The 14,940-nt window shown below is 59.7% G+C and overlaps 1 protein-coding gene across 1 annotated transcript in view; it reads right to left on the bottom strand.

The window, feature by feature from the left end:
- Positions 1-14,940, bottom strand: part of SHC2 (SHC adaptor protein 2) — a 37,627-nt gene that overhangs the window by 21,603 nt on the left and 1,084 nt on the right. Inside the window, exons 2-5 of the mRNA XM_017520153.2 lie at positions 6,831-6,931; positions 4,824-4,963; positions 1,197-1,257; positions 827-946 (exon numbers count right to left, since the gene is read on the bottom strand). Coding sequence (XP_017375642.2) covers positions 827-946; positions 1,197-1,257; positions 4,824-4,963; positions 6,831-6,931 — 422 coding nt within the window. The remainder of the gene's footprint in view (positions 1-826; positions 947-1,196; positions 1,258-4,823; positions 4,964-6,830; positions 6,932-14,940) is intronic.

Raw genomic sequence — 14,940 nt, 5'->3', positions numbered from 1 at the left:
GCCCTCCACGAAGCCTCTTGCACTCAGAGCCCAGCACATGCTCGGGACGCCCCTCTCCTGGCCCCACCATGCCTCCTGGAATCCGATATTTCCTTTATTTCTGCAACTATATTTTTCTCTTTCTTTCCCGCCTTTCTTCCTTCCTTTTTTCTTTTTTCTTTTCTTTTTAAATGGAGTCTCACTCTGTCTCGAAGGCTGGAGTGCAGTGGCGCAGTCTCCGCTCACGGCAACCTCCACCTCCAGCGACTCTCCTGCCTCAGCTTCCCAAGTAGCTGGGACTACAGGTGCGCGCCACCACACCCAGCGAATTTTTGTATTTTTGGTAGAGACGGGGTATCCCCATGTGGGCCAGGCTGGCCTCCAACTCCTGACCTCAAGTGATCTATCCACCTCAGCCTCCCAAAGTGCTGGGATGACAGGCATGAGCCACAGAGCCGGCCTGCCATTATGGTTCTGTGTGATTCCACCCGAGGCCTGGCAGCCAGGGTTTACCCCCTCCCCCAGGCCCTGCGGAAACGGGGGCACACCCCTCTCTGGGGTGGGGGGACCTAGGCACTGCAGGGTGCTGGGCAGCGTCCCTGCCCCTGCCCACTCCACACCGGGAGCACCCGCAGGACGGAGCCCCTGCGCTGAGCCTGTGAGGACACAGCTGCACCCCCGGCTCACGCTCAGCGGGGCCCCGGCTCACCTTTCTGGATGAACGTGTTCACACGGATAGCCACCTGCCGCCCACCCCCAGCACCCTGCATGGCTTTGCCTCAGTGGGTCCCGGGTCTCCCGGCCCCTCTGGGGGTCTGGGGATGCCAGGGGAGGAGGGCAGACCCACCTGGCGCGTGGTGGGCACAGAGAGGCTGAGGCCGTCGGTGGAGATGTGGATGGAGATGCTCATGCCAGCAAAGCGAAGGTTGCTCTTGCCCAGGACAGACGCCAGCGCCTTGTTGGGGGCCTGAGTCGGGGCGAGCACAGCGAGGGCTGCCGTGGGTGGGGGCTGTCGTGGCTGGGGGCGCCACAGGTGGGACTGCTGTGGGTGGGGCCGCCGTGGGTGGGGGTGCCACAGGTGGGACTGCTGTGGGTGGGGGTGCCACGGGTGGGAGTGCTGTGGGTGGGGCCGCCGTGGGTAGGGGCCATGGAGGGGCTCCCAGGATGGCCCCGACTGCCCACCAGCCACCCCAGGAGAGGCCACGAGCCTCACTCACCTTTCTCTTCCAGGATCCCCGGACACCAGGCACAGCCTCGTGGAGACGGTTGATGGCTTCCCTGGGGTTGGGAGGAGGGGCTTAGCAAATGTGGTGGGGGGCGGTGAGGGAGGGAGCTGGGGAGGAGAGGGTGAGAGAGGCCGGAATGCGGAAGGAACAGGAGCTCAGAGAAGGGCGGGAGCCAGAGGGGAGAGGAAGGCAGAGGGGGAGGCGTGGGAGAGGGCGGGGGCCTTCGTTGGGGAGGGGAGGGGCTGGGGGACTGGGGAGGGGTGCCCAGCAGGACAGGCACGGAGCCCACCCTGAGTGTGTCCTTGTGTGCGGCAGATGCACGGCCCCAGCTCCGGCCCCTTGCACCCTTTCTTTCCCAGGGAGCAGTGACACCCTGGCCTCGGCCCACGGGGAAGGCTTGGGACCAGGTCTGGGGGCGCTAGACCAGCGAGGAGGAGACCCGGAGCCTGATCCTGGGTCCTGTCCTGATCCTGTCTGCAGTGCTGGTGGAGCGACCTCCGCTCTGGAGGGCCCCTGAGTGCGGCAGGAGCTGACCCCAAACCAGCGCCTCAAACCACGGGTCCCAGGAGAGGTTAGAACGCTGTGGGATGCACGGCTGGGCGAGGCTCACACCTGTAATCCCAACACTTTGGGAGGCCAAGATGGGCTGATCATTTGAGGTCAGGCGTTTGAGACCAGCCTGGCCAACAGGGGGAAACCCCATCTCCACTGAAACACAAAATTAGCTGGGCGTGGTGGCAGGTGCCTGTGGTCCCAGATACTTGGGAGGCGGAGGCAGGAGACTCACTCGAACTTGGGAGGCGGAGGTTGCGGTGAGCCGAGATCCTGCCATTGCACTCCAGCCTGGGCAAAAAGAGCAAAATTCCATCCCCCTAAATAAAAAAAACTCTTTGGGGTCCTGAAGGAGGCTCAGAAATGTCAGCATCCTGTGGAGAAACCAAACCCCACCCAGGGCGGGTGGAAGTTTTCATGGCACGGCCGCTGAGGAGAATAGAGTGGGGGCCCCCTCAAAAGGTTAGGGTCACCATGTGACCCGGAATTTCACTCCCAGGTGTGTTCCCAAGAGAAACAGAAATACGTCCACAGGCCAGGCGCGGCGGCTCACGCGTGTAACCCCAGCACTTTGGGAGACCGAAGCACGCAGATCACAAGGTCAAGAGATCGAGACCATCCTGGCCTATGGGGGGACCCGCGTGCCCTGGCAAGGGTCTGGAGCCTCAGCCTGTTCCCAAGTAAATACTGATTTAGAAGAGAATTAGAAAGGTAGGCACATAGTTATTCCTTCAGATAATCATATATAATCTACAGTTACCTCTAAAGATATACACTCAATATAACCTTTAATCCTGCTAGTGACTCTCGGGTTATGAAGCGTGGAACTGCGGTGACACTGTGAACAAAGTGACCCTAAGTCACGATGCCCTAAGCCCTCTGTCACGCCCGCACAGGGCTGCCGGAGGGCACCTCAGCTATGTATGTGCCCGCGCTGGGGACGCGCCCGCTGTTAGCCAGCTGGGGGAGGAGGCGTCCAAAGTGGCCGAGACGCCTCCTTCCTGGGGAAGTCAGGAGAAGACTCCGCTCCCACAAGCTCCCGCCGTGGCCTGACGGCTGTCGGGGAGACCCTCGGACTCCTGGGGCTCCGCTGCCTCCATGTGAGGCTGGCCTCAGCGGCCACGTTCCACGTCCACTCACACGCCCTGCGTCTGCACCTGGTTCCTCTTCTTCTCAGAAGATAATTAATAATAGTAACGTAATCTTAGTGTCCTTGGTATTTCTGAGAAATACATGAAGAGCGCTGACGCATTCGGTTTTCTCCTGACCTCGGCTACGTGGAAGTCCTGGGCCCCCGTCTCCAAGACACGAGATTTACGTGACCTGTCACCGGCCACTGTTACTGCCCCGACCTTCCCCGCCCCCTGCTTTGTTCTCAGTAAATTAAGTCAGAGCGTCCAGGCGGTGGGGGCCACTGCAGGTCCCCGCGCTTCGGCTGGCAGTGGACCCCGAACTCCCTTCCCTCTCTCTGTGTCTGTGTGTTTTATTTCTACGGTTTCTCGTCTCTGCACCTGCAGGGAGGGGCTCAGAGGACCCTATAGGGCTGGACCCTATACTGGCCAACATGGTGAAAACTCATTTCTACTAAAAAAATACAAAAATTAGCTGGGCGTGGTGGCGCGTGCCTGTAGTCCCAGCTACTCAGGAGGCTGAGGCAGGAGAATTGCCTGAACCCGGGAAGCGGAGGTTGCGGTGAGCCGAGATCGCACCATTGCACTCCAGCCTGGGTAACAAGAGCGAAACTCCGTCTCAAAAAAATAAAAAAAGAAAGAAAGAAAGAAAAGGAGGCTCCAGCCACCCAGGCCACAGCGTGGGGATACCTTGAGGACGTCACGCTCAGTGAGAGACGCCAGGCACAGGAGGCCACGCAGCCTGTGATCCCCTTTATATGAAATGCCCAGGACAGACCCATCCACAGAGAGGGGAGGGGCGTGGGCGCCGGGGCTGGGAGCAGGGCACAGGGTGACCGTGACGGGGTTTTTTGTTGGCGTAACGAGAATGTTCGGAACTAGGCAGCGATGGTGGCCGTGAAGATCAAAAAAGGCCCCAGAGACTCCGTGAAGGTCCTAAAAAGTCCGAATCATCCTCTGTGAGTGGGTGAACTGTCTGACGTGTGAACTGTGTCTCACAGATGCACGTGTTAACTCACGCACGTTGCTTTTTTTCAAGTCTACACGAATGAAATCAACAAGTTTTCGCAGAAAAAAAGGGCATGGGCCGGGCGCGGTGGCTCACGCTTGTAATCCCAGCACTTTGGGAGGCCGAGGCAGGCGGATCAGGAGGTCAGGGGTTCCAGACCCGCCTGTCCAATATGGTGAAACCCCATCTCTAATAAAACACATGTCAGGCGGGGTGGCAGGCGCCTGTAATCCCAGCTACTTGGGAGGCTGAGGCAGGAGAATCTCTTGAACCCGGGAGGCGGAGGTTGCCGTGGGTTGAGATTGCGCCATTGCACTCCAGCCTGGGTGAGAATGACGCTCCGTCTCAAAAAGGAAAAAAAAAGAGAATAAAAAGGGTGTGGACCTCCTCCCTGCTAAGGCCCCAGCTGTACCCACCATCCCGGTGACCCTATTCCAGGCGCCCTGCAGCATCCTGAGGCCACCGTGTGGAAACGGCGTGGACAGAGACACCGCTGAGCCCCGGTCTCCAAGAGAACCCACCGGCCCTGCACCCACACACCCTGTGATTCACCGGGGTTCTTTCCATCTCAGTGGAAGGCTGAGATAGGCAGGGCACGGTGAGTGACGCCCGGCGCAGGGACAGGGTGGCATCGTGGTGTGAGGTGGGAGGTGGCAGGGCACGGCACCGAGGGTGCGTCCCGGGACCCCGTGGGAGACCACGGCACCGAGGGTGCGTCCCGGGGCCCCGTGGGAGGCCACGGCACCGAGGTTGTGTCCCGGGACCCCGTGGGAGGCCATGGCACCGAGGCTGCGTCCCGGGACACCGTGGGAGGCCACGGCACCGAGGCTGCGTCCCGGGACCCCGGCGCAGCTGTCCTGGAGCCCATCTCGGAGGCCTCCAGCGCCCACAGAGCCCGACGCGGCCCGGGCAGGGTAGCAGGCTCACCTGGTCACCTGTGTGCGCGTGCTGAAGTCCAGGGAGCGCATGGAGCGGAGGACCTCGATGCAGCCCATGTACTGCCAGGAGAGAGAACAGGTGTCAGAGGCCAGCGTGGGACGCCCCCAGAGCCCCCGCCATCGCCGCCTCTGGGGTCGAGCCCTATCCTCCGTCCCCGGGGGCTCCAGAGCCCTCCGGCCTCCCCCACCTCGAGGCCCAGCCTCAGCGCTGTCCCGAGAGCTGCCTCGTCCACCCCGGGCGTTTTCTCAGTGTCTGTTTCTCAGGAGCCCGGCGGGTTCCTCCTGAGCTCAGTCACACTCGTTCATTTAACCGCCTTGCCCTCGTCGGTCCCCTTCTGTTCCGCCGGCACCTAAGCCGAGCACCCTGGGCGTGGTGCGACCCTGGCGTGTCCCCAGCGCCCAGCTCGGGGTCTGGCAAACAGCGGGGTGGGCATCCCGGCAGCCGCAGGTGAGCGCACTGCTGGCCTCACCCTCCACGGGGAGCTTGGGGCTCCTGGCCGGGGAGACAGCCGTTTCCATGAAAGGGAATTCAGCCTCAACGACCGTGATGGTGCTGAGGGCAAGGGGGCGGACACGTCCCACGCAGCCCCTGACCCGCTTCATGCCATGAAGGGTGAGGGGCAGGGCCCGGGGGCGAAACCACAGTGTCCGTCCGGCCCTTGCTGGTGGGAGGGTGAGCGGCACGGCCGGCGACACCTGCAGGAAATCTCCCACCCGGGCACCAAGAGGCTGTGTGGCCGCCAGGGCCTGGGCATGAGGCCTGATGGGACCGGTTCCTACTGGGGTCATGAGAAATTCTGGAATGAGACGGAAGTGGTGGTTGCACAATATGATGTACTAAACGCTACCGAATTGCGGAATATGTGACGTGCAAAACGAGCAACCGTTAATGTGCTGGGCGCGGGGGCTCACGCCTGTCATCCACACGCCTTGGGAGGCCAAGGCAGGTGGATCACGAGGTCAGGAGTTCAAGGCCAGCCAGGCCAACATGGTGAAACCCCATCGCTACTAAAAATACGAAAATTAGCCGGGTGTGGTGGCGCATGCCTGTAGTCCCAGCTACTCGGGAGGCTGAGGCAGGAGAATCGCTTGAGCCCAGGAGGCGGAGGCTGCAGTGAGCTAAGATTGTGCCACTGCACTCCAGCCTGGGCAACAGAGCGGGACCCCATCCAAAAAAAAAAAAAAGTTAATGTTACGTGAGTTTTACCTCCATTTTTTTTTTTAATTATCAGCATGCAAATGCTGACCCTGCATGTCCGTTTTTAGGACTTTACCCACAGCTGCATCAGCCTGCGGGCTTGTCAGGTGTGTGCTGGGCACGGCACCAGCTGGCCCAGGCTGTGCCCTCCTCCACGGCTCCAAGCGCCCGGAGCAGGGAGAGCGAGGAGCAGAGCCGGACATGAGAACGCAGGCAAGGAAGCAGAGGCCACAGGCCCCGGGCTGCAAAGGGGGCCGGGGTTCATCCTGGGCCAGCTGGAAGCCAGGGAGCTGTCACAGAAGGTAGGGACAGGGCCGCCTCCCCTCCTGCTGAATGGATGGAGGATGGATGGATGGGTGGATGAAGGATAGCGGGTGGACAGACAGGCAGATGGAGGATGGATGAATGGACAGAGGGGGGTGGATGGGTGGGTGGAAGACGGATGAATGGCTGATGGATAGATGGGTGGATGGACAGACAGGCAGATTGAGGAGGATGGATGGATGGATGGGTGGATGGACAGACAGGCAGACTGAGGATGGATGGATGGACGGATGGATGGATGGATGGATGGGTGGGTGGGTGGATGAACAGACGAATGCACTCTAGGATGTAGCAGACACGTCAGGCCCTGAAGGAATTAGTCATGGTCCCTGTCCCTAGCACTGGAATCCCCCCCCCCGAGGAGGCAGCTTTGGTGGGGCGCTGGCTGCTCAGTGGCCGTCCTCTCTCTGGGGTGGTGTCTGAGCCAGCGTCTGGCCCTCCAGGGCTGCGGCTGAGGGATTCTCACTCACTTACCTGCCCCCCAATTGGCATGTAGCCCACTCGGTTGTGTCGCTGAAACCCTCCTTTGAGCCCCCAGCCCCTGCCTGGATGAACGGTGTGGTGCATGGAGCGGGCTGTGCGGACACAGCCCAGTGCACGGGGGACAGAGGACTAACCCCCCATGGCCCGTGGCAGCCCCAGAGAGGAAACGCACTATCCCGTTGGGCTGAGAGCAGGGACTGCAAAGTCGGATACCTACAGCCTGCGGGACCAGGCCGGTGAGCACGTGAGGCGGGTCCAGGTGGTAAGGACGCTGACGCCCCGCTAAGTCACAGGGCGCCTGTCAGGTGCGCGGCTCGGCTGTGAGCACACGGCGCATGTGACCCTTGAATCCACTCCACGCAAATCCACACGCTACGGCGGCGATTACCCCTCGGGAGACAGAGACCCGGGTGGCGCGGTGAGCAACGTGCGGGGCCACACAGCTTGCGGAGCTGGGCCCTGAACCCACAGCCCCGGGCTCCAGAATCCGCACGGCTCCCCCTGCACGACAGGAAGGAGTGGGGACCTCGGCACACGGCGTGTCCCGCATTCCAGAGGGCCCAGGACTGCCACCATTTGCTTTTTCTTTTTTCTTTTTCTTTCTTTATTTGAGACGGAGTCTCGCTCTGTCCCCAGGCTGGAGCGCAATGGCGCGATCTCGGCTCACCGCAACCTCCGCCTCCTGGGTTCAAGCAATTCTCCTGCCTCAGCCTTCCGAGTAGCTGGGATCACAGGCACGCTCCACCCGCCTCCGCCTCCCAAAGTGCTGGGATCACAGGCGTGAGCCACTGTGCCCAGCAAGCCACCAGGCCTGGCTGCTTTTTAAAAAAAAAAAGAGACCAGAAATCCAGGGCTTTTGTGTGAAATCCCCCCAATTTGTAAATATGAACGCTAGGTCTGAATGTCAGTGCCCCCCTCACAATCCCTCTGGGGAAACCTAAGCCGTGAGGGTACTGAGAGGTGGGGCCTTTGGGAGGTGAGGAGGCCATGGGGGTGCCACCTTCACGACCGGGATTAAGGCCCTCATAAAACATACCCCAGGCCGGGCGCGGTGGCTCACGCCTGGAATCCCAGCACTTTGGGAGGCTGAGGCAGGTGGATCACAAGGTCAGGAGTTTGAGACCAGCCTGGCCAACATGGAGAAACTCCAACTCTACAAAAAATACAAAAATTTGCCAGGTGTGGTGGCGGGTGCCTGTAGTCCCAGCTACTAGGGAGGCTGAGGCAGGAGAATCACTTGAACCTGGAAGGCAGAGGTTGCGGTGAGCTGAGGTCACGTCACTGCCGTGAGGACACAGGGGAAGACGGTCCTCTGTACAGAGGCCCTCGCCCGGCACTGAATCTCCTGGCACCTTGATCATGGGCTTCCCAGCCTCCAGAACCTGTAATGCCGGCACTTCAGGAGACCGAGGCAGGAAGATCTCTCAAAGCCAGGAGTTCAAGACCAGCCTGGGCAAAGTAATGAGGCCTCATCTCTACCGCAAAATAATTTTTTTTTTTTTTTAAACGGAGTTTCCCTCTTGTTACCCAGGCTGGAGCGCAATGGCGCGATCTCGGCTCACCGCAACCTCCGCCTCCCGGGTTCAGGCAATTCTCCTGCCTCAGCCTCCTGAGTAGCTGGGATTACAGGCACGCGCCACCATGCCCAGCTAATTTTTGTATTTTTTTTTAGTAGAGACGGGGTTTCACCATGATGGCCAGCCTGGTTTTGAACTCCTGACCTCAGGTGATCCACCCACTTCAGCCTCCCAAAGTGCTAGGATTACAGGCGTGAGTCACCGCGCCCGGCTTAATTTTTGTATTTTTAGTATTTTTTGTATTTAGTATTTGTATTTGTATTAAGTAATTTTTGTATTTTTAGGAGTTCAAGACCAGCCTGGGCAACATGGCAAAATCCATTTCTTTTTTTCTTTTCTTTTTTTGAGACAGAGTCTTGCTCTGTCGCCCAGGCTGGAGTGCAGGGGCGTGATCTTGGCTCACCGCAACCTCCGCCTCCTAGGTTCAAGCGGTTCTCCTGCCTCAGCCTCCTGAGTAGCTGGGATTACAGGCACGCACCACCATGCCCAGCTAATTTTTTGTATTTTTAGTAGAGACGGGGTTTCACCATGTTGACCAGGATGGTCTCGATCTCTTGACCTCGTGATCCGCCCGCCTCGGCCTCCGGAAGTGCTGGGATGACAGGCTTGAGCCACCGCGCCTGGCCAAAATAATCCTAAGGTTTTGCTGAAACGGGTGGTGAAGGTTTGCTGTGAACCCGGACACTGCACAGCGTCAGCGTCTCTCTCTCCGGATCACGTTCCAGGCCAGAAGGACCAGAAGGCGGCACCGGGCTAGAAACGGGCACGGCCTGGCCTGCGTGTGGCTCCCACGGCCTGCGCGGAAACGTCCCACACACCTGTCCCCAGCTCCACAAGTTCCCACAGACCTTCCTAATCATACAGGAAACAAACAGCACCTTTACCGGGAGAAACGTCACCTTAGCCGGGGGAAACGTCACCTTGGCCGGGAGAAACGTCACCTTAGCTGGGGGAAACGTCGCCTTACCCGAGAGAAACGTCACCTTAGCCGAGGGAACGTCACCTTGGCCGGGGGAAACACCGCCTTAGCCGGGGGAAACATCACCTTAGCCAGGGAAAATGTCGCCTTGGCCGGGGAGGACGTCACCTTACCAGAGAGAAACGTCACCTTAGCTGGGGGAACGTCACCTTAGCCGGGGGAACGTCACCTTAGCCGGGGGAACGTCGCCTTATCCGAGAGAAACGTCACCTTAGCCGGGGGAACATCACCTTAGCTGGGGGAACGTCACCTTATCCGAGAGAAACGTCACCTTATCCGAGAGAAACGTCACCTTAGCCGGGGGAAACGTCACCTTAGCCGGGGGAACGTCACCTTATCCGAGAGAAACGTCACCTTAGCCGGGGGAAACGTCACCTTAGCCGGGGAAATGTCGCCTTATCCGAGAGAAACGTCACCTTGGCCGGGGGAAACGTCACCTTAGCCGGGGGAACGTCACCTTAGCCGGGAAAACGTCACCTTAGCCGGGGGAACGTCACCTTAGCGGTCTCTTCATTTCCTGGGGCTGTCGTGACCAAAACCGCATGCGGGGCTCACGGTACCGGAGTGTATCCCTCCCCGCCCCAGGGCCCGGGCATCTGAGGTCCAGGTGTGAGCAGGGCCTCGCTGCCTCCGACGGGGAGGACCCTTCCTGCGTCTTCCAGCTTCCGGGGCGCCCGGCGGCCTTGGCTGGCTGTGCTACTCCCGTCTCCACCCCCTTCACCGCGCAGCCGTCGGCTTGAGAGTCTCCGTGCGAATTTCCCTCTTCTTCGAGGGCACACTCATGGCTCCAGGAACTCCAGGACAACCTCCGCACAACCAACCGCTTCTGCGAGCGAGGTCACACTCTGAGGCTGGAGGTGGACGTGAGTTTTGGGGAATGCCGTCACCCCGGGACACCCAGTGATCTAAGTTTCCAGCATGGGCATCAGGACAAACCGGCACCCGGCAGGGGCTCCTGACACCGTGGCTGGGGGCACCCAGCACCCTCCGTGCCTCCTGCCAAAAACACAAGCGTGGCCGATCGCAGGCAAACACCAGGCAGGCGCAGACCAAGGGACGGTTTCTTCAAAACCGTCGGCTCCTGGACCCCGAGACGGGACAACTGCCGGGCTAAGGGCTGTCACAGAGGCAGGACGGACGGGCACGGTGCTCACGCCTGAAATCCCAGCGCTGGGGGAGGGCGAGGCAGACACACGGCTTGAGCTCAGGAGTTCAATACCAGCCTGGGCAACATGGTGACACGCCGTCTCTACAAAAAAGTATAAAAACTAGCCGGGCACAGGGGCGGGCACCTGCAGTCCCAGCTTCTCAGGAGGCCGAGGCAGGAGAATCACTTGAACCCGGAGGCGGAGGTTGCAGTGAGCCGAGATCGCGCCCCTGCACTCCAGCCTGGGCAACCCCTGGGTGAGATCCTGTCTCAAAAATACATATATAAATAAAATAAAATAAAAATTAGCGGGGCGTGGTGGCACACACCTGTGGTCCCAGCAACGTGGGAGGCTGAGGTGGGAGGGTCGCTTGAACCCGGAGGCGGAGGTTGCAGTGAGCCGAGATGGCGCCACTGCACTCCAGCCTGGGCGACCCTGAGGCAGATCCTGTCCCAAAAAAAGAGAAAAAAGGCAGGAAGGCGAAATGCAACGTGGCGGGGGAAAGGAGCGGCTGCCTGACCGTGCTGTGGACACGCATCTGACCGCGGGATGGTAACGGTTCACTTCCCGACTGTGCTCTGACGCCGTCGCCACGCGAGAGAAAATCCGTGTCCTCGGAGCGTGAACCCCAGCGTGTCTGAGGGTGGCTGCAGACGTTTTCAACTGTTCATCAATAATCATGGCGTTCACAATGATAACTTATCCACGCAGGACAACCGCGGCAGGACGTCAGGAACCGGCGGATCTAGGTTAACGGCACACAGAAATTCTTCGTATTTGTCTTTTTTTTTTTTTTTTTAGATGGAGTTTCATCGTGTTGGTCAGGCTGGTCTCGAACTCCCAACCTCAGGTGATCCGTCTGCCTCGGCCTCCCAAAGGGCTGGGATTGCGGGCGCGAGCCACCGCGCCCAGCCTGTACTTCAGTCTTTTTTGTACCTTCATCTTCATAGAATTTCAAACTTACAAGAACTGTGTGTATCCTACTGTTCTTATTTCTCTCTCTCCTTTTTTTTTTCAGATGGAGTTTTGCTCATCTCAAACTCCACCTCTGAGGTTTCTGAGGCTGGAGTCCAAAGGCGTGTGATCTCTGCGCACTGCAACCTCCGCCTCCTGGGTTCAAGCAATTCTCCTGCCTCGGCCTCCTGAGTAGCTGGGACTACAGGTGCCCGCTACCATGCCCGGCTAATTTGTATTATTTTTTTTGGGACGGAGTTTCGCTCTTGTTACCCAGGCTGGAGTGCAATGGCGCGATCTCGGCTCACCGCAACCTCCGCCTCCTGGGTTCAGGCAATTCTCCTGCCTCAGCCTCCCGAGTAGCTGGGATTACAGGCACGCGCCACCATGCCCAGCTGATTTTTGTATTTTTAGTAGAGACGGGGTTTCACCGTGTTGACCAGGATGGTCTCGATCTCTTGACCTCGTGATCCACCCGCCTCGGCCTCCCAAAGTGCTGGGGTGACAGGCGTGAGCCACCGCGCCTGGCCCTGATTTGTATTTTTAATAGAGACGAAGTGTCTCCATGTTAGGCTGGGCTCGAACTACTGACCTCAGATGATCTGTCTGCCTCGGCCTCCCAAAGTGCTGGGGTGACAGGCGTGAGCCACCGCGCCCGGCCTCTTATTTATTTTATCTAAGGTTGAAACTATTTAAATTTCTTTGACGTTCACCCAGGTTACAGCGTGGAGGCACCCTGTGCTGTGCTGGCAAGAGTGCTGCCCTCCGCCCGTGGCCAGGAGGACGCCCCTCCCAGTAGTCACAGCCCCTTTGAGTGCCCCATGCCGTGGCCTTCCACAGAGGCGAGGGGCGAGGGGTGGGTGTCGCCCTGGGGCGCTGCGGGAATGTGAGGCACTGCTGGCCGTCTCGAGGCTGGGCGGCTGGCAGTACAGGAGGGAGTCTCACAATGGTGCCCCACTGTCCCCAGGCCTGGGGAGCGTCCTCCCGGGCACGGCAGCGTGGGGGGAAAGCCTTCCACGACTGCCACGTCTCCGACCTAACTCCACTTCGCCCGAAACGCTACAGAGCGGCGCGTTTTCCTGCGCTTGCTTTTTTATGGTGGTAAAACACACATCACATAAAACAGCATTTTAACCATCTGTTCTTTTCCTTTTTTTTTTTTTTTTTTTGAGACAGGGTCTCACTCTGTTGCCCAGGCTGCAATGCAGCGGTGCCATCTCGGCTCACTGCAACCTCTACCTCCGGGGTTCCCGCGATTCCCCCACCTCAGCCAGGCCCAGGTCTCCGCTTCGGCGTCGCCCCCACCGCAGCTGGGGCAGCCGGCCGGCCCTCCGCTCTGACACGGCCCGAGGCCTGATTCAGCTCCACAGAGCCACGAGAACCCACTGCCTCACCTGTCTGTCCTAATTTACCGACCGCCTCTCCCGCTGGGATCTCTGCTCCCTGAAGGCAGGACCAGGCCCCTCGTGCCTGCTCATCACCTGTGACTGGCAGGGGAAGCCTGCGCTGAAGGTTTCCTGTGCCGGTCGGGCGCGGTGGCTCACGCCTGCAATCCCAGCACTTGGGAGGCCGAGGCAGGTGGATCACTTGAGGTCAGGAGTTCGAGACCAGCCTGGCCAACATGGGGAAACCCCGTCTCTAATAAAAATACACAAATTAGCCGGGCGTGATGGCGCGTGCCTGCAATCCCAGCCACTCAGGAGGCTGAGGCAGGAGAATTGCTTGAACCCGGCTGTGGAAGGCGGAGGTTGTGGTGAGCCGAGATCGCGCCACGGCACTCCAGCCTGGGCGACAGAGCCAGAATCTGCCTCAAAAATAAAATAAAAAATTCCTGCTTGATGAAAAGCAGCCCAATGACCCCTCACATCCCGAGCCCCAAGAACCCTCGTGTCTGTGTCTGAATTCCAAACACTCGAAATCCCACATCCACGGCCAGTGGCCAGACGTGACAAGCCCCCGTGGGACGTGGAGTGAAGGAAGCCCACGCATCCTCTGGGAACATGGTGGCCGTCGGCATTAAACCTGCAGAACAAGCTGCCGGGAGAGGGCGAGGGGCGGCCGGCCGCCACGGGGAAAACACACCCACGCGGGCCTGGCGTAGGCACGGACCCGGGGAGGCAGGGCAGGTCTACACCGCAGGCCGAGGAGGCATCTGAGGCTGCCGATCCCAGGCCCCTGGACCACATACGGGGGTGAGACTCCACAGCCGGCTTCTGCGGGATCCCACAGGCTTTGGGGGGCCCAGGCTTCAGGCCCCGAGGCCCCAAACTCTGCCTCTGTCCCTCACAGCCTGGCCCTCCGTGCACCTCAGCCTAAATCTCCCTCTTCTTAGAGACCCACCCTGACCCAGCCAGGCCTCTTAACCGGATCACATCTGCAATGACCCCGATTCCAAATGACGTGAGACTCTGTAGGCACACGAATTCCAGGGGGGACCCTTCTCAACTCATGTAGGAGGAAGGACCTCCTCGGCTCACTGTAGGGGAAGGACCCCCACAACTCAGGGTAGAGAAGGACCCCCATAACTCAGGGTAGAGAAGGACCCCCATAACTCAGAGTAGGGAAGGACCCCCATAACTCAGAGTAGGGAAGGACCCCCATAACTCAAGGTAGGGAAGGACCCCCATAACTCAGGGTGGGGAAGGACCCCCATAACTCAGGGTAGGGAAGGACCCCCATAACTCAGGGTAGGGAAGGACCCCCATAACTCAGGGTAGAGAAGGACCCCCATAACTCAGGGTGGGGAAGGACCCCCATAACTCAGTGTAGGGAAGGACCCCATAAGTCAGTGTAGGGAAGGACCCCCATAACTCAGGGTAGGGAAGGACACCCATAACACAGTGTAGGGAAGGACCCCATAAGTCAGTGTGGGGTATGACCCCCATAAGTCAGTGTGGGGAAGGACCCCCATAACTCAGGGTGGGGAAGGACCCCCATAACTCAGGGTGGGGAAGGACACCCATAACGCAGTGTAGGGAAGGACCCCATAAGTCAGTGTGGGGTATGACCCCCATAAGTCAGTGTGGGGAAGGACCCCCATAACTCAGGGTGGGGAAGGACACCCATAACGCAGTGTAGGGAAGGACCCCATAAGTCAGTGTGGGGTAGGACCCCCATAAGTCAGTGTGGGGAAGGACCCCCATAACTCAGGGTGGGGAAGGACCCCATAACTCAGGGTGGGGAAGGACCCCATAACTGGGTGTGTGGAAGGACCCCATAACTCGGGCGAAAGCTCCCGCCCCCTGGGACCTGTGACGCTGCCCTGTCACTACCCGCGGTGGCCGCGCAGCGGCTTAAATCCTCCAGACGCCGTCCTGGGTGGGGGCGCGACTCCCCCGTTATGTATCACCGGACCCAGGGTGGGCAAACAAAGGACGCACTGGACGCACTGGAGTCCCCGCGGCCTCACGGTCCGTGCGCGCAACAGCCCCGCCCGCGCCCCC

Source organism: Cebus imitator, unplaced genomic scaffold (assembly GCF_001604975.1).
Source record: "Cebus imitator isolate Cc_AM_T3 unplaced genomic scaffold, Cebus_imitator-1.0 Scaffold805, whole genome shotgun sequence".
Classification (NCBI taxonomy): Eukaryota; Metazoa; Chordata; class Mammalia; order Primates; family Cebidae; genus Cebus; species Cebus imitator.
The sequence above is the reverse complement of the archived record's forward strand: the minus strand, read 5'-3'. Positions and strand labels throughout refer to the sequence as shown.